Here is an 18,956-nt window from a genome sequence, read left to right on the forward strand (position 1 = left end):
GGGTACTTGAGTGGATAAACCCTAATATAGGTTTGAAAAATATATGGTCTCCTGACTTTGGGTGAACAAAAATGCCCATAAGCACAACTTTTACTAGTTGCAAAAGTTTCTGTGTTATATTACACATCAGGAACTCTCCACCAACAACCCCTGTATTCAGTAATAATTTTTATTTTCTACTAAAACACCCCTCCTCAAACTTCCCTTTCTCCTTCCCTCATTTCTCTCTTCTTTCAAAACCTAACCAGCCTGGAACAGACCTTCACTGGTATTTGCTTAGACTCATTCAATTCTACTGTGGGATGGGCCTGTAGATGCTTTTGTCTGTGTACAAACTCTTAAAGCTCTACGTAATACATCCTACAACAGTAACAGTGGCTTGTGTATAGATTTCTGTAGGTGAACTTGTCCTTTATGCTAGAGTTGTGACTTATTAAAATAATATTATGGTAATACTAGAAAACTGATACCCTATCCTGGAACAGTCTCTTGCAAAATAAAAGACTTTGCCAAGTGAGATGTAAAAGTTAAGAACATCACCAGAACGAATTTTGATTTTCCAAACAGCTTTGCTTTCCTGTCTCTTCTTATTACAATATATTCAGAAAGTATTCCTCTCTTTTAAATTTATACCAGAGCTTTTCAAATGGTGTGAAATTTAGTTCATGACGTGAATTCTGCATTTTTTCAATGTGACTTATGTTTTCCAAATTACATCTGAAAAACTAAAACCCAAGTCACATGCATTGTAAAGGCCAACACAACTTCTACTAAAGTAGATGGCTTCCCTAAATAACAGTTGCTAAGGAAACTCTTGAAATTCAGAGCACTACAGTCTCGGTGACCTTGACTCCCTCACAATAAAGTATGGATAGGAATTTGGGCGATCCCTCATGCAATAGTCTGGATGAGAAAGTGGATTGGAAAGTCTTAAATGAGCCTCCTCAATTAGAGGAGATGTTAGTGATGATGCATACAGCATACTTTGGCAGCATCCCTGAAAAAAAAAAAGGGTAACTAATTAAAGATTAGATAAATAATGTTAGTCAAAAGAGTATTAAAATGCCAGTGGGCAGCTTCTGTACTTCTGAAATGGTTTTGACTTTGGGTTCTTATGTTGAGGACAACTATGTTAATTTTTTTTTCTTAGTTTTTCCTTTTATTTTTAAAGAAATGGGTAAAACATGAAGTTGCACCTGGTGGAGTTATCAAAAATTCATGGATCTGTGAGAGGTAATCAGATATCCTCTTCTGTTCTGTTCCTGTTGTATTCTCTAAACCACTGTGCAAAGTTTATTGGAAAAAAAAATAATAGGAACATTCTGAATACATGTGAAATTTTTATATCCATGCTAAAATTATTTAAAAAGTCAGAATAAAATTCACATTAAAACGTATATTACTACTCAAGAGTTTAGAGTGTTAGTAACTTTACTTGCTTGGATAATTCCTCTAATGCATCCCTGTAAGGGAATTCCCATTCATTCCTCTAAGTATAACTTGTAACACTACCAGACCTTGGCCAGCATTGTGCAAAAAAAGGTGGGATCTATTTCACCTGACTTGAATTATTTACTGAGATGCTTGCATTTAAGGCAGTGATATCCCTAGATAATCTCAAAATCATTTATTTCTACCAGAAATAGATAAATCTTACAATTTCCCCTCCAGAATGGCCTACTTCTGTCCAGGGGTTCTGCTGTGCTGGAAAAGGGGAAGATTTTTTTTTTTTTCCCCTATCCTGACAAAGCTTGCGAACCAGCTCCTGAGTCACACTCTTAAATACGAGGCAGCTTCTTGTTTTTCTCAGGTGGTAAGAAACGTTCAAAAGTTTCCATGTGCTTCAGCATAAGTGCCGTCAGAGCAGAAAGCTAGCTTAGAAAATGAAACTGGTTCATTCCTGAGTAGGCAGCAACTCATAGCCCTACCACTTACTAAGCAATGCCTGGGACAACCTCAGCACTTGCATCTCTAGATGAGGAGGCAGGACTGTCCTAGGGGCAAATGGAAGGCTGAGCAGATGGACTGGAAAGGAAATTTGGGATGACCCCAGTGAATGGACTTTTGAGGGGGAAAGAAGAAACTTCTCTTCAGAATAGTTCAGTGTCTGACCACTTAGGCTTGCTTCGGGTCCCACATTAACCCAGGGAAAGGCCTGAAATCTCTCTCCATGTGGCAGACAGTGATGTACACTCTGTAACATGCCAGTATGGATTCCTGAAATGTGGGACATATTAATATAGGCTGTGTCAAGAACAGCAGCACTCTTCTGAAAAACTTTATATCAAAGGCTGATCCTGATGTAACCACAAATCGATTAGCTGCCATGGTGACGTGCTGCTGTTAGGGAGAGTGTTTCCAGGAATGACACCGGAGAAAACGGAAGCTTTGATTATTTGACAGAAGCTAGAATAAACGGTAAGCTTTCTATGTATTTGTGAACAGGCAAGTGAGTGAGATCAACCCACATCTAGCTGACCTCCACTCAAAATTAAAAGCTGCAGTGGTAAGATCTTTCATTTTGAATGAAAGGCACCTGTGAGAACCTACCTACTGTGTTGTGCCACCGGTTGACTGCAAACAGCCTGCTGCAGGTGACAGTCACCACGGCAGGAATGGTCAGGTGGGGCAGCGTGTTGGCTGCCACGTGTGTGACGGGGGAATTTGATGGAAACTTCAGCACCATTATGACATCCTGCTGCATCTGATCTTTAAACATGAGGGGGCTCTGTGGAAGGAAACACTGTTGAGTAGAAAGGAGAAGAGAGCAGAAGAAAACAGAAGGGATAACACAATTAGTGAGGAGGTCTGAGGGAAAACGAGGTTAAAAAAATGAGTAGGCAAGCATGTGCACATACAGGGAAAACAACGCTACCTGTGCATCTACACTAGTGATGGAGGAGAGCAAGATCAGAAGCTAATATTGGATCATTACATGAGGACAAGTAGAGAATAGGGATGGTAAGGGTCCACCAGGTTGTCATTACAGGACACAAAATGACTGTTAGCATTAATTAATATACAATTGAATATAAAATGAAACAACAGTTAGTATCCATATAACAGAGATATGAGCCAAATAAAAGAGTCAGTTCATCTATTGGTAAATCATAAATATAAATGCTATTACCTACAGTGGTTGAAAAAAGAAATTTTAAGAGGGACTCAAATTTTCAGATTTAGATTTTTTTTTTCACATATTTAATTTTTTCTTAATGAATTTTCGATACGAAATGCACCATTTCCAGATATTAGCAGACACTTTAATTCTGTGAAAAGCTTATACTTATTAGGGAGTCTAAGCAATTATAAATCATTTTGATGATTCTACAGGAGACGTGTTCTTTTCACAGACAGTAGTACTGTTATCATGTGAGATTATACAAAGTACTGTTTTTAATGTTAGTGTTTTCAACCATTGTTATAACAAATAGAATTATTTTTATACGTTCAAATAGTCCTTTCTTTTTGTTTATCACTTTAAATTGTTATTCAACATATATTATCTATAAATAAAAATCTTAAATCTATGGAAAATACGCACATTTGACATCTACATATTGTAATTACATAGCTAACATTTCCAGATCAATTCCCACTATGATAGTCTGCAAGCAGAGAGAGAGATCTCCTTGTAGATAGATGAAACAATTGAAATTACTGTATGTATTACTCTTCATTTACAAAGCTTAAAATAAAATATCTAGCTTTAAGCATTTAATCAAAAGCACTGAAGGGCAGAGATCTGTCTCCTTCAGTCTGACTATTTTGTATAATTATTCACATGAAGCTCATGCAAGTGTGTTGGGAATGAATTTTGAAGTTCAAATTGAAATTAGAAATATGTATTGTATTCTTCCAAGGGCACAGGCAGGAGGATTCCAGCACAATCTGAACTACATTACTTCATTTCTGTCAAGCAGGTATTGTTCATAAACCATTCCCTAAAAATGTCTCCTTTAAAACAAAACAAAACAAAACAAAACAAAACAACATGCTCACTGTAAGAAAAGCCTGCAGTTATTTCCATTACTTGCAGAAATAAGAATGTAAATATGTATTTATGAAGCGTATGTTTATGAAGATAGGGCCTTTTAACACTGTATTAAACAGGAAAGTCAGTATTAAAGGAAACTAAACCTACTCAAATTCCACCTTGCTCTGCTAGAGCACTGTGAGCTGCTTCCACCACAAGAAGCAAGTACAGCTGTATGGGCAACGGAGGGCATTAAAGTGTTGCTTAAATGGGTATTTGATGACCTATACAGAATCCTTGGGTTCAAAGGGAATGAATTCCCGGCCAGCAGCTATGTCTCACCAGGTGCATGGCGGAGCTCCGAGGTGGATGGGGCTCAATGAGCAACTGCGATGGCGTCTGTCCAAAGTTCTGGATCTGCGCCTCCATGGCCTGCGGGGAAGGGAGAGGGACTGTCATGAGCAATATGCATCAAAGAGAGAGGTCAACACACTCTGTGACAGTGCAGGCATATCCCAAGTCAGCCATGAAAAAAGTCCAGAAAATTCACCCGGTGCTCTCCTCCCAGGCTGCAGACTCAGCCAAGTGTTAGTATTTTGTAGACAAGCTCTGCTTCTGCTTTCAAGCATGCTTCAGTTACCCAACTAACCAGTCTCATTTCCAGTAACTGGCATTATATGTGAAAATGTTAACCTGTGAGGACATGCAGTTCAGGTCTTGAGAGAGCTTTTTTTTTTTTTTCTTTTTTTTCACTAAAAAGAACACATATACCTTAATAAAGTCCTTTGTAAGGAGGAAAGTATGAGGATCTCTAATAAAATAAGCCTCTGGAATCTTAAATGGGGGAAAAAAGCAAACTGAGAAGAAAAATTCATGTGTAAAATACAACAACAACAAAATAATTACTATTTCAATAGCAAAATAACTATTTCAATAACAACATTAGCAAGTTAAAACAACAACAAAAATATACCAGAAACAAATCTTGCCAGGCACATCGAGGCTACTGTAAAAATCTTTCCAAGTTGCATTCATTCACCGACTATTTATTTTGTGCTTAATTTTGTTGTAACTTTTTCATGGGCTTTTAGGCTTCAGAGTTTTGAAGTGAAAACAGTAATTCCAATTTATTCTTTGAGGCTTCAAGCTACTTTCAGAATAAATATAGAGTAACTCATGAAGGAGTAGAATACAGTCCAACTGTGAGGCTTCCACTACAGAAACAGTTCATTCAAACACAGATATATTTGAGATACATTCTTAAAAACTCTGGCAAAAGATTGCTGCTTGTAAAAGCAATACTGCTTAAGAACACTCATTTTTCAAAGAGGTACTATTTCATTTGATCTTGTGCAATCAAGAATAAAACATTCATAGAAAACAAAACTGGTGGATTTTGAAGTACGCTATGTATTATGTACCTACATATACGCTGTGCCCTGCACACTGACCCTTAAGATTTTTCTAGTGAGCTTTATGAATTTTTCATTTGCTACTGTACATGAAATACGACGAAAAAAAAAAAAACACGACTAACTTAGTAAATTATTTTATTTCTTTCAGACATGAAATGGTAAGAAACACAATAATTACTTCATTATACTGGAGAATCCTTTCAATCTACATATTTTGTAATTCCTACAAACCAAATTGTGCTTTCCTGCACTCCACAGCATAGAAGCCAGAACAGATGTTAGAGAGAGATTTCTTGACAGGTCACTAGTGTTTACCACTTCTGATGACCTAGATTGACAGGTATAATGGAATACAGTTAAGAAATGTTTGACAAAAAAAGAAACTTATTTCAAAGTCCAGTAGGGAAGGACTTCCATGGTTTGTAGCCTAGCACATTTGATGATGTAATTGTCGTGGTATAGGACATTTCTCGCTTGTTGACTAATTCAGGGCAGGCTTTAGTCTATAAGGCACAGAGTGCTTGCTTTCTGAGGAACTGGTGAGCATCTCAGTTTTTCATTAACATCAGTTATTGATGAATTTAAATCACAGAGTGATTTCATACAAAATCAATGTATTTGTGTGGGCATATGTGTGTATGTTTGTACACACCTATACAGCAGCAGCATATGAACAGTCCCTATTTACATGCTATGTAGAAACCTTCACTCATGCTGACACTTTTTTTACGGGAATAAAAAATGCAGCTCAAATTAAAGTAGTATTTTCTATTACGTTCAGTACTCTGTAACTGATTTTCTTAGTCATAAGTTTTCTTATAACTGAATTATTGTTGCTTGTGGATTTCAAGTTCAAAATGATGATGACTAATATCAACAATATTAGGCACTGCTTAATATATGCTTCCACACAGATCTGTCAATAATATTTTGAGAAAAGTAATTTCCTTTTTTTTTTTTCAAATAATTATCAAGGTTATTCCTTTAATTTTTAAAAGAATTCTGTGTTGAAATAAGAGTGTGAATTATATTTGGCAGCAATACCAAACAAAAACCAGATCTTCCCCTACCACCCTTTAAACGATCCCATAAATGATACTTCTGTCCTCTTACAGGCACACTGAAATGAATTATTAATTTTTTTTAAGTGCAGCCCAATTCTAATTTACACATTTACTTTCATGTTGTCCAGTCTTGGCAAATTCTGATTGTTAGGCTATAAATTCTGCACACATTAACTTCTCTGGCATTGCCTTCCATTCCAGGTAGATTTATGATAGTAACAAGGAAAGAGAAAGATGAGCAGAATACAATAATAAACCAACATGAATTTTTCAGGTGGACACTTCAAACATAGCTGTCAAAAGCAACTGTTATTTTACAGCTGAAGATGTCCTGGCACATATTCACCTATGTACTTTATGTGCCTACTCTTTAAAACATTTAAGCTAATGCCAACTCCTTCCGTAGCCAGAACAAATGAAGAATTAAGACCTTGATATTCAAGGAATATTGACTATTTTTGCTGGCTTGCACTTATGAGGACAACCCCCTCCCTTCTCACCCTGTGATCAGTAATGTTATCTTTTTCTTGCAAAAATACCATTTGTAAAACTGACAACTCTTGGAAGTTTTAAAGAAAGTGAACAATGTTTCTTTAAAAATACCCATAATATTCAACTACTACACTGAGAGTACAGACTGCACAAGCCCACAGCTGCACACAGCTACAACTGTTATTCCTCTAGATTTCAAAACACTTAAAAAGGACAGAAAAACCTTGTCCAAACTTACAAAGAAGATAAACATAAGCATACAGAGATAAAGTGACTGGCCCAAGGGTATTTCTAATGCTGTGTCCTATCAGATCACTTGACATGAAATGAAAAGCAGGTACAGAACAGATCTGTGAATAATAATGTAATACATTGATTTGTTTACAAGAGGACTCTAACTGTATGTGAAATTAATCTTAAAACTGGTAAGTGTATACCACAGTTTTTCTTGAACTGTAAATCATCAAACTTCAGGTTTATTTGTCTTAAACATTTTGGTCTAATTAATCAATTCCTTTTCTCCCATCAGATCTTGAGTATCATGTGCAAAGTGCTACACCACTCCCTGAAACACACATTCTAGTCAATTTAATGCACATTTTAATAAAATGAAGTTTATTCTCATTTCACCTTCAAATGTCCTTCATGTACAAACATAATAAGCTTGGAATTCAGTGGCTGCAAGATTTAACGCTTTTGGAACAGCAAAATGGCAATTATATTAGTTTTCACTTTCTTAATAAGGTGTTGCAGGAAAGCTATTTAGCGAGCTGATTTGAGATTCCCTACTGTTTTTAATACACAGAAAATGAGATTTGTACTCCAGACACTTCAGGGAGTATCTGTTTGGATATGATCATGTATTGCAGAAAGATAAAATGGGCCTCAAATTATTACTTGATAATCATAGGTCCGAACAAGGAAAGAAAAATATCTGCAAACTAGATGGGAATTCAAAGTTTAAAGTGAGTACATCTCATATATCCTAATTTATGCAATCAAGGAAAATACATTTCATAGGACTTAATATTGGACATGTAATATGTAGAGACTCATATTCTACGTTTACATACAATTTTGAACAAGACATCAATTCAAAAAAAAAATAAAAATCCAGTCTTATGAATGATACTACTCATACTAATCTTAGTTTTAATGAATAATATCCTAAATGTGTTTGTCTCAAAGTAAATTATTGCGTTCCATTTTTTTATGTTTAAAGGAAGACTGCACATTCACAAGGATACTGGAATGCTCCTCTGTAGCCTGGAGGATCCATCCCCAGTGTCAGCTTCCCAAGGAATAAAGAGATAAATATGTCTTCTTTGTTTATAAAGTCTACTAAATTGTGGTGTTTTTATTTATTTATTTATTTATGTTTTTTCCCTTCTATTTAATAACGCAAGTTGAAAGACACACAAATCAAGTGTGACATTAAATAATGCAAACAATAAATTTCTTTAGGTTTAATAAAATTATTTCTTAATGGTCAAAGGCAATGTCTCCAACAACAAGCAGCACAACCCAAGGAAAGCAGAGCTGCAGAGCAAAAAGTCAGTAATAAGAATCCTATACTGAAACCATGCCCACTGCGGGGTTTTCCCACCAGGCTGGCTCCAGTGGGGGCTGTGGACCCCCAGTAGTGACTAAGCTTGGTCAGTGGAAGCCCTGGAGCACACTGCCCCTTTACCCTAGAAACCAGTTAACACACTTTAAATGAAAATGTGAGAATGTGAGTTTGTTTTTAACTTAAGTTTCCTCCTAAAAGTTATTTAGAAATGCAGGTAAAATAACAAAGGACTGTATTAATGGTCCATCTTAATTACAAACTCCCCTTTGCTATGAGAAGGTCACGGTGACTGCATAGCACAAGAACCACAAAAACAGGAGCACTTTCACTTTGATTTATTTAGGAACAGATGAGAAGAAAGAAACTCCTAAAAGCAGACTGCATTGCAGATAGTAAGACAACACTTTTATTCCTATGTGAAGTGGATTTGTTTTTGTTCATCTTTGTTGATTACTACCATAAGTCAAACTTTAAAAAATATATACCGTTTCTCTATATTTTTACTCCTTTTTTAACATATTATTTCTTTTATTGTTTATTTCCATAACCCTGGTGTGTTTCACTCCTCAAACATACAACAGTCAGGTTTTTCTACAAATCATTTTCACCTGTGCATGGAGACTGAGCCCAACAAAGAACCAAAATGTATATTCCTTCATCTGAGATATGCACCACAGCCATATTCATCCAAATTTGCCTTTCCTGAAAGTTTGTTTCATTTCTGCATCCAAGCAAACACAAGCACTCCTGACGGCCTCTCCTGTCCATGCAGCCAGTGCACTCAGCAGCCCCAAGCACTGTCTTCTTCCCAACAAACATGATTGACAGCTTGTTGGTGGGTAGCATAAGCAGCTTGCAAATGTTATTGTTTTGTACTAGCGGTGTGAGATACTGCTTTTTTGTTTGCATCTACAGCTGTTAAATTACATCAATATCTTCAGGACTTTGGGTAAGTTAGGTTAAGAGTATTGATTTCCATTTTATTACGGTATGCTTGAAGGAAAGAAGTGCTGTAGTTTAAAGACAAGCAATGACTCAACTAGTCTGGAGGCTTCGATACATTTGGTTATTTAATCAGGATACTCAAGGGACTGAATGATGGCCACAGAAATGGATTTTCTCTGCAGGGCACTACTTTATTAATTTAACAATCGAGAGGGGCAACCTTAAGCTCCTTCCCCACACAGGAGGTATCTCACTGGATCCTGTGTACAATTAAATGGCTTCCCATCAGAAGACCAGTAACTTGGAGTTGACTTTAATCCCTTCCCAGAGTCAGCACAACCCTTATCTTTTTTCTCATTCCTCTGCGAAGAGGACGCATATAATATATATAATATGAAAGGAAAGAAATCATATCATATATATCATATAATATGAAAGGAAGGAAAATGTGAAAGTTAAGATCTCCCATCCTCTTAATAGGCATGAGTCCCATCTGTGACTTTATTTGTTTCTGGGAGCACTGACTTTTAGTTTTCATACCTACCTTATTAAACTACTGACTGTGACACCTACTTCTTCCCTCTTTTACCTTCACAGTTCTCCAGTTCTTGTCCCTGGCAGTCTACTATGCCTTACATGATACAAAAACCTTTCAACACTCTGCCAGCGTAAGCAGGCATTTAGTTAAAGACACTGGAAACAGGAAAACAAAAATCACTAAACCTCACAAACAGAAACAAAGAAGGTAAAGCAAAAATAGCATAAAGTTGGTTATGTCACAGCCAGGGCAGGTTTAGGTGAGAGTGTCCCTTATTCTTTCAGGCATGCTCTCCTGTGCAAGCCAGTGTTTCTGAGGCTCCTGCATATCTGAATGCAAAACCTCCTTTTCCTCTCCAGCAGTTGCCCATTCCCTTAAAAACCATGGAAAACTTCCTTACACTGAAAAGTCCTAGCCATATAAGAAGGAAAAAGCAACTTTCTATAGCTTTTCACTCTCCCCCATATCTTGTATCCTTCCAACTCTGCCTGGAACAATGGAGTTTACCACTGCTATAATGAAATTCTCTCATTAAATTACACTAAAAACTACAGCAAACTCTATTATGCTCTGAAGCCAACAGCTTTAACTCCCAATTCCTCTGACAAGGTCTATGTTGTTATAGGGGCTCCTCAGGCCACACTGCTCAGTTCATCACTTTCTTTTTATGGTTGCGATAATTTTTCAAACTGCAGGTTTTGTTCCCAGCTGATGGCAATTTTGCTGCCTTTTCTTCCCTGCTGTTTGACTGCACACAAGGCAGACAGGGAGATCCCCTTGGCTTGTAAAGTCACTGCTGTGCAAAACTCTGAACATCAGCTGCAAATGAAAAAAGTCATGCATTTTTTATAATTTTGTTTACAATTTCATTCAAAACTATTTTAATTTCTTTCTCTTTTAAATAATGATTTTTCTTATTATTCTAATTCTATGTCGTTATTTTCTTCAGTTGAATTATTGTATTTCTTATGGCCGTGTTAGTAATCATTTCTGTCCCATTCAGATTGATAACATTTACTGAAACTCTTGTGTGTTCATTGATGTCATGCCAAATGAAATCATTGCTCTGTCATCATTCTCCCAAGTCTGTATTAAGTTTATAAAAGAGAATGTTGCTTTCTTTGATCATTAAGTTGCTGAGTACAATGCATTAGAAAAGATTTTACTGCTAAGTTACTTTTGCGAGAGACGTAACAGCATGATACAATAATTCATTAAATATGTAATCATGTCAAGAATAGTTAAAGTTTTGAAACCTGGTCAGTCAGGATTTTTTATTTTTATATGACTGATAATTGTCCTGAAATCGTCCTATTGTTACCTAATGTTCAACTTCAGAAACAAGGACTCCTCTTGATCTGACAAACAATGTTATCTTTTCTGAAGACATTCCCTCATTTCTTTTAAAACAAGAATATTTGTTGGTTTTGGATGATAAATATTTAAGGTGACTGAAATAATTTCTTATCTCTCAAACTGTACCTACGTGATGAAACACTTCCATATCTTCTTTTTGTTATTCAAGCATCAACACTTATGGTTACATTCAAAAGGCTGCATGGACAAAAGCTCTATGTGATTTGTTGGGTGAGAGGCCAATCTAGATGATCTTTCCCATCTGGTGTTTAAGTCTACGGAACCAGCTCCTCTTTGACATCTTGATTCTGCAATGCAAATTACTAAAATGTACACCTGCAACATAGAATTTCCCTGTTGATATTACTCCTTTGTATTACTCATTTATGTGATGGTAATCAAAGCATCACAACACACAGAATTGCAGATGTGTCCTATCTAGTATTTGCAAACCAAACCAAACCAGTTCTGTTACTAAATGTGCCTCCTGTTGTATAAATCCTGTTACTAATAGAGAGCCTGCACTCAGTTCTTTGTGAAGTCTTATTCAGAACATCATCTTTTATTATGGCCAAAGTGTTTCTTTCTTTCTGAGTTTGATTCAAGTTCCAAGAAATCGTTACTTTCAAAGCCCCTCTTGAAGCTATCATTGTCTGCATATTTTCTTTTTCTTTCTTTTCTTTTTTTTTTTCAAATTACCATTGCAGTTTTTGATTTTTTTTTTAATTTTTATTTTTTTTATCTTTCAAAGCAAGCATTCTCTTTCTCCTCCCTTGTGACATCCTTTAACTAATTTCTTTTTCATATGAAATACAACTCTGGATACTGAAATTTTAATTTATGTTTTCAGATCTTTGGGATGGAAACATTATTTTTTTTTAGACAGAGTAAATGACATCAACATTCTTTTTCAAAAAGGCTCCTAGAAACCCAAACACATTGCCTTCAATAATGAATAGTTATTTCAAGGCTTGTCTAACACGGAAATAAATAGTTTACATTTCTTTGAGTAAGAAAGAAAAAATCATCTGAATTTTTAAATGTAGCCTTTTTTTTTTTTTTTTTTTGACTGGAAGCAGTATGAATTTTCAAAGTCTAAAAAAGAGGAAGCAAAGGAATAAAATAACTATATGAAAACTGTCATTAGCATCCCATAGTTGGCAGTCACTAAAATTTACAGGCATCCTAAAAAAAAACACTGCTGCTGTCTGGGATGCTAAAATTGTTTCCACATGTGGAAAACAATGAGTAACAGCCAGAAAGCCTGAAGTTTCAGTTGTGATAGGCTAAAAATTGTCAGTAGTATTTTTCAAAACACCATCCACTGATTTTAGAAATCTGCTCAACTTTACAAGACTTAAATTACACAAGTTCTTAAAATAAAACCCTCTTTTTGTTGTTTAGAAATGCCTAACTATATTATATAATATCTCAGTGAATTCACTGATGAAAATAAGAAGTTACAAATGTCAGGACTAAAAAAATCTCATAAAGCTCTGGAATGCTGCAAACATCATTTCTCTGCATTAACAGCCATGCGAGGAGCTCTGTGGACCTATGGCAATTCCTTCAATGCTTCTATAAGGCTCCCAATACCACCTACCTAGCCTTTTCCCTCCCTCCTTCTTCATGCCAACAGCTCAAAATGTCCTGACTGTCCTGTTCCTCTCTCTTGTTCACACATTCCCACCGTGTCTTGGTCTTTCTCAGCATCTTTCTCTTCCTCTCCATAAGAAGACAGGGTTGTGTAATGCCCATCATCCCAAGCAATTCCATTTCCTTCACTTTTATATCTTTTAGTTCTACAGACATGAAAAGAAGCTGCTCACCCTGTCTTGGTCAGTTAAATGCTAGAGCACACACACGGCTTTATTCTGAGGGGAAAAAAAAATGATTTTTTGTTTTCTTTTTATTTAGGATCAATTAAAAAAAAATCAGACTCAAGCATCACTGACAAATCACCAATTATATTAATCAGAATCCTTATTCTGCAGCCCTGTCTGGGAAGTGGAAGTGGTCTACCTGACCTCCACTCACAGCTCTCAACAGGCCAATGCATCAAGTGAAAAAAGCAGTGGTATTTCTGAGGAAACTGGGAGAGTGAATATATCTGAAGGACCTTTGACTTTCAAGCAGCTCTTGACTTCTGCTAGCCAGGAAAGGTCAGAGGAGCAGAAAGAGCCTGGCTTTTCTGGCACCTGCGCAGCTGCTGAAACAAAGGAAAGAATTAGCTGGGACAAGAATAAAACCCCAAGTACCGTAGACTATTTAAGTGCTTTAGGGAGTAATTGGGAGTGGAGCCAAGGAAGTAGCACTGGGCTACTTCCCATGGTTTTCAGGGAGACTGATGTCATCTGAACAGTGCTCTGCCTTCTATGTATTTGCAAAATTTTACTGTATGCCATTAGAAGGGAGAATTTGTTGGGGACCACATCAGGTTTAATACTATTTATTAGCTGTCCTTGCCTTTGGCTTTGTTTAAGACACACTATATGTTTTTGATTGTCATTTTAGGAGCACAGAGGCCCTTAAGCATAGGCATTCTATCCATAAAAATGCAACAGTAATATCAGCAGGAGGTTTCATTAAAACTTTGAAACTTCATCCACTCTTTTCTCATTATTTTTTTTTTTCTTGGTGGCTAGGAGCTTTAACAGTGCATGCTTACAGCTGGTTTTAACTACACTTTTTATTTTAAAAGCTGAACTGTGAGCTTTAAAAAATCACAGTTAAAATCTTTAAAATCAACAATAAATGTGTGTAAAGTTTCTGCATAACAAGTTTATTTGGGGAGGGAGTGATTTTTCAAAAAACAAATACTCTAAAATTCCTCTACCTTTTACTTTATTTTTCTGTCCATTAACTGAATTTATACCTGCTTTATGACAAATGTCTCGGGTTATTTGCTGAGTCTTCTTCTACTTCAGTTACATTTCTCTTCTCAGTGTGGTCCTCTTTGTACCTTAGGAAAGGCTCAAACATTTGTTTCAATTTTTGTAAAACTACTACATGCTTATACATTTTGTGTGAAATTCTGACAAAATTGGAAATATAAGAAAAAAAAAAAAAGGGAATGTGAATATTTAGGCCAGGATTTAATTTTTGGGACTTGGTCTAAATTGCATGCAACTAGCTTTGGTTGTAGAAAGTGCAGTAAGCTATGCCTCTGGGTAGTAATTTATAAATGGAAGCTGCTTAGCACATCTACTGAACACATTTGTTCACTTACTGAATGACTTTAGTCTACGAAAGTCAGCAGAGGACCAAATATCCAATATTCCAGAACAGCGAAGAACACCAAAGAGCTAAACTGTGTGTCTTGAAAAATGTAGCCATTATTAAAATGAATTTCTATATAAACCATTACTTGTCAAAAATTGAAAACTGAATTAAAACAAACAAACCAAAAAGATGAAGTGACTTGAGATGGAAGTTAACGCAATCATAAGAGGTGCAGACTGATGCAGAATTACTAACAAAGTACTTGGGTTCTTGTTATGCTCATGCCTACCTTCAGTAAGAGAACACAACAAATCAAACTATAGATGGAAAAGTTACAGTTATTCTATATGACATTCTTCCTAACAAAGATTTGTCCACTGCTTGCACATTCTAGTTTGAAATGACTCAGGGAGGCTTCAATGAGGCTTCTACAATTGCTCTTATGAGATTTGTACAGAATTATAGCCTACAGTCCTTAGAAAACTTCTCTGCCATTAAGCTTGACTTTTTCTTTCTGAACTTGATCATGTAACTGCTATTAATTGATATCAAACCAAGTAATGTCCCCATCTGAACTGGCACGAGCAACCTTCTGTGTTCCTGCCTTTCTGCTACATTTCGTCTTTCACTCCATTATTTCTTGCCAAGCCCTGGAAACCCTGTTCATAAATCACTCTTCTCTGTCCTCTCATCACTAGAATGCTCTTCTCTGAACTCTCTCAAACCCTTCTGGTAAGCTAGTGTATAGAATAACACACCATGTTCAAGAAGAAGTTCAACCAAGACTAAGGGGGTCTATTAGTGACTGTTCATATCCCATGGCAACGTGGCCAGTAGTTGAAAAGAATCCAGATGATCATAAGCAGGTAATCTTTTGAACTACTGGGACATCAAAGTCTTTTGATGTAGAATTAAATAAATGAAGGTATAGGAACAAGTCTAGAGAATATGATTGTAGTGGAAAATAAATGTTATTGATAGCTAAACTAATGAGCAATCTCTACCGCCAGGAAAAAAAAAAAAAAAAAAAAAAGGATAATTTACACATGTTCCAGAAAGCTATTACCAAGAACACACACAACATATTTATTTCTACTTATTAACAATTAAAAACATCCCCTGTACAAAAACACAAAATAAAAGCAGGAAAACAGAGAAGCAAACAACAGAACAGGCCTTCTGAAAACTTGCAGTAATAAAAGAGGAAAGGGTACTTAATCATTAAGGAATGCATTTTAGTAGTGGCTTTGTCCTTCTGGTTTGTTATTGGTAGAAAACATGATCACTGAAGACTTTTTTAATGGTTGGAATGCAGAACAGATTCAGTAAGGCAAAGTATCTCATATATATTTTATTCATGTTTCATAAATGTAAAACTATACAAAAATTGAAAGTGTGAGTTGTACTTCTGCTTGGTTGTCAAAAAAAAAGAATATCAAAACTCATAAGTAAAATATTTATTTGTTAATGAATTAAAATGCATCAGATTAAGAATGTGGTAATGCAACATTAGTGTTTTTATTTTTTTATCTCAAATCTGTGAAAAAACTTCAATGAAGATAATACTTTTTACCTTATGAATTATTACTGTATGTATGTATGGAACCAAAAAAAGCTGGCTTCTCTCTCTGCTCTCAGCCTCACCTTTCACAAATCCTCTGCCTAGTTCCCACCCTAGGAAGGTGCTCTGAGATTTGTAAAGCACATACTGTTTACCAAAAATTTAGTGGTTTTGATATCTCCAAGCATCTGCCAGCCATCAGTTTATCCACTGCAGGACACAAGAACTATCTCAGAGAACAGGTAAACCTTCAAAACTAAAAGCTGAAATGGGACTGACGGAGAAGAAGGTAAAAGTACAAACTGAAAGTTGTCACGTACTGTATTCATGAAGCTTCAGTGTATATCAGAATTTCAGTTTTGGAAGTAGTTTTTACTGTTACATTTAAAATAAATGTTCTCAGTTATTTTCAGGGTTTAGCTTATATAGAAATAATTCTGTTTGGAGTATTTCCAAGCACACATTCTTCAAAACTTCACTTTGTTCTTGACACAAATTGAAAACAATAATAGAGATATACTGTACCCAGACTTCAAAATGGCATTAAAGAGACACATTATCAATATGTTTAAAACATTTAGGAAGCTCAGCTTTGCATCTTTCTAGTGAATGACTAGATACTTAGACTGAGTATTATCTGTTCCAATAAACTGATGTGTGTGAAATGCTTTGAATAATAGTTATTTTATGCTTAGGTAATGACAGCGTAATATAACTGAAATCTGTGCTAATAGGCAAAAAGAAGCCCCTTCCAGCGATTTCTGTTACAATCAGCAGCAGCAATTTTCACCCCATCTCTCTTGCTCTCTGCCTCTCTCACATAAAATATTACTTTAAGTGTATGTTAAAATGATTGTTGCTAATTTTAAAAATCAATAATTGGTACCTGTCATCCATATGGAGAAAAACAAAATAACCAGACAAGAAGAAATTTTCATATACAAGAGCTGCATTTTTCATATTTCTGCAATAAAAGAGAGTGGTTATAGCTAATGATGTGTTTTTATATGGGCAAAACACTAAACTCAGTCTAGGTAAGACTACAGAATGTTCTGACAAAAATGTAAAGAAATATATAATGTATATGAGAACTGGTCAGCTACTCAAAGTAGATTGAGACATCTTCTGGGCTATGAGTTATTCATAAAGTCACCCTGATATTTCTTTGATGAATGAATTATCTGTTATTTATTAAACTGGTTGGATGAAGTCTTAGCTACATAAGTTATCTGCAGTTCTTCAGTTTGAATGCTTGTATGACTAGTAATATATGTTATGTGGAGATGCTTAGCTCTGGATGCTGAGCTTTTTAATCACCAGTACAGTGACCAGTAGACAATTCTCATACCTTCTTACATGCCACTGTGGACCAGAAAACACCTGTACACCACAATTTGTTTAACTTCTAGAGACTGTGCAATTTCTTGACTATCAAAAAATTCTGAATTCCTGTAAACATATAACAGCACAGTCCAAAAATAGTCATGAACTCAGATCAGCACAGATTCACTAAAATATTCAGTATTTTTCTATCTGATCAATCTCTAATGCATTCATAAACTACAGCTATCATGATCTGTTAATTATTTTTAACAGTGGTGGAAGGACGCTTTTCATCTGGAATCCTATGGATCAGATTCTGATTTTTGACTCCTTATCACTAACGGTTGTGTTACTTGGGATAGGTGCTCCCCAAAAGTTTTTCCATAGCAAAACTGGATGTATAATTAGAATCTTCTATCTATTTTGCAGCATACAACTGCTGAATGCCCTTTCCCTTGAATGAGAAACAGGTAAACAAAGCACACATTAATTTCAAAATAAAAGCCTACACATCAGGCAGTTATTATGTGGTAAGTGACCCGATGCAATTTACACTAATTCCTTGCTGAGTATTCTGATTTAAGGTGTCTCTTCTTGTATTCAGAACCTTTTACAGGAATTTTACCTATAGAAATAAATATCTTACCCTCAAAACATTCCCATATTTCTTGACCTACAGACAGTGAGCAGAACAAAGTAACAGCAAGTAAAGACTTCTCCTTTTGCATTTACAAAAGAGGATACTGAGTGCTGAAACTCACTGGGAAGACATAAAAATGATTCTATAAACAGACATTCCAGAGTGACATGTAAAAACATATTTAGTTTTCTGTTGACGGTCTCTTCACTCATACAGAACAGACTCACAGACAAACAAAAATATTATCAGCTAATGAAAGTGCTTTTTTATACCCCAAAACTGGGTATAAATTCAGGAAAAAAAATGTTTTGTGTGCCTGGAAAAGGCAATATTTGTGAGTGCAGGTATGCAAATATGTATTTCTCAGTGAAGAACAGAGCTCCTCACATACAAGAAAATAATTTCCACTTTGATAAGGGTTTTTACTTGAATGAGTGGTTGTGCTGTACAGATTCATTCGATTCACTTAGAAAAAAGTGGATATTGATACTGCTTGCAGTTTCCTACTTATTTCACAGCTATCCATATTCATGTCTCACCAGTGCTGCACCTACAGAGGAAGCTAAGACCATTCCTTGTATGGAGGCAATTAAGCACAACTGAACGTGTAAGTGGCCGGTGCTGTGGGTACAATTCAATCAAGCAGATCCATAGGGGTGGTTTTGATATTCCTGTCACATCAAAGAAACAGTACCCGGCAGAGAAAGATCTAACAAGTTACAAATGAAATAAGAATAAATAAGAATAAGTCTGAGCAAAAGCAAAAATAAGCACATGGTCAAAAGGGCTGGTGTTACCTTGGAAGTGTTATATAGTGTTATTAGAGTGGCGTGTTAATTTTTTCCTCATAAATT

General features: G+C 35.8%; 1 protein-coding gene across 11 annotated transcripts in view; it reads right to left on the reverse strand.

Moving 5' to 3' along the window:
- The window catches only part of NBEA (neurobeachin), a 514,211-nt gene that overhangs the window by 23,963 nt on the left and 471,292 nt on the right, over positions 1 to 18,956 (reverse strand). For 8 of the 11 annotated variants that reach the window (XM_040543666.1, XM_040543691.1, XM_040543682.1 and 5 more), the window contains 2 exons: positions 4,319 to 4,408; positions 2,551 to 2,743 (listed from right to left, as the gene is read on the reverse strand). In XM_040543666.1, the coding sequence (XP_040399600.1) occupies positions 2,551 to 2,743; positions 4,319 to 4,408 (283 nt within the window). The remainder of the gene's footprint in view (positions 1 to 2,550; positions 2,744 to 4,318; positions 4,409 to 18,956) is intronic. The other 3 variants (XM_040543716.1, XM_040543675.1, XM_040543648.1) reach the window with 1 other exon arrangement.

Source organism: Cygnus olor, chromosome 1 (genome assembly GCF_009769625.2).
Source record: "Cygnus olor isolate bCygOlo1 chromosome 1, bCygOlo1.pri.v2, whole genome shotgun sequence".
In the NCBI taxonomy this organism is placed as follows: Eukaryota; Metazoa; Chordata; class Aves; order Anseriformes; family Anatidae; genus Cygnus; species Cygnus olor.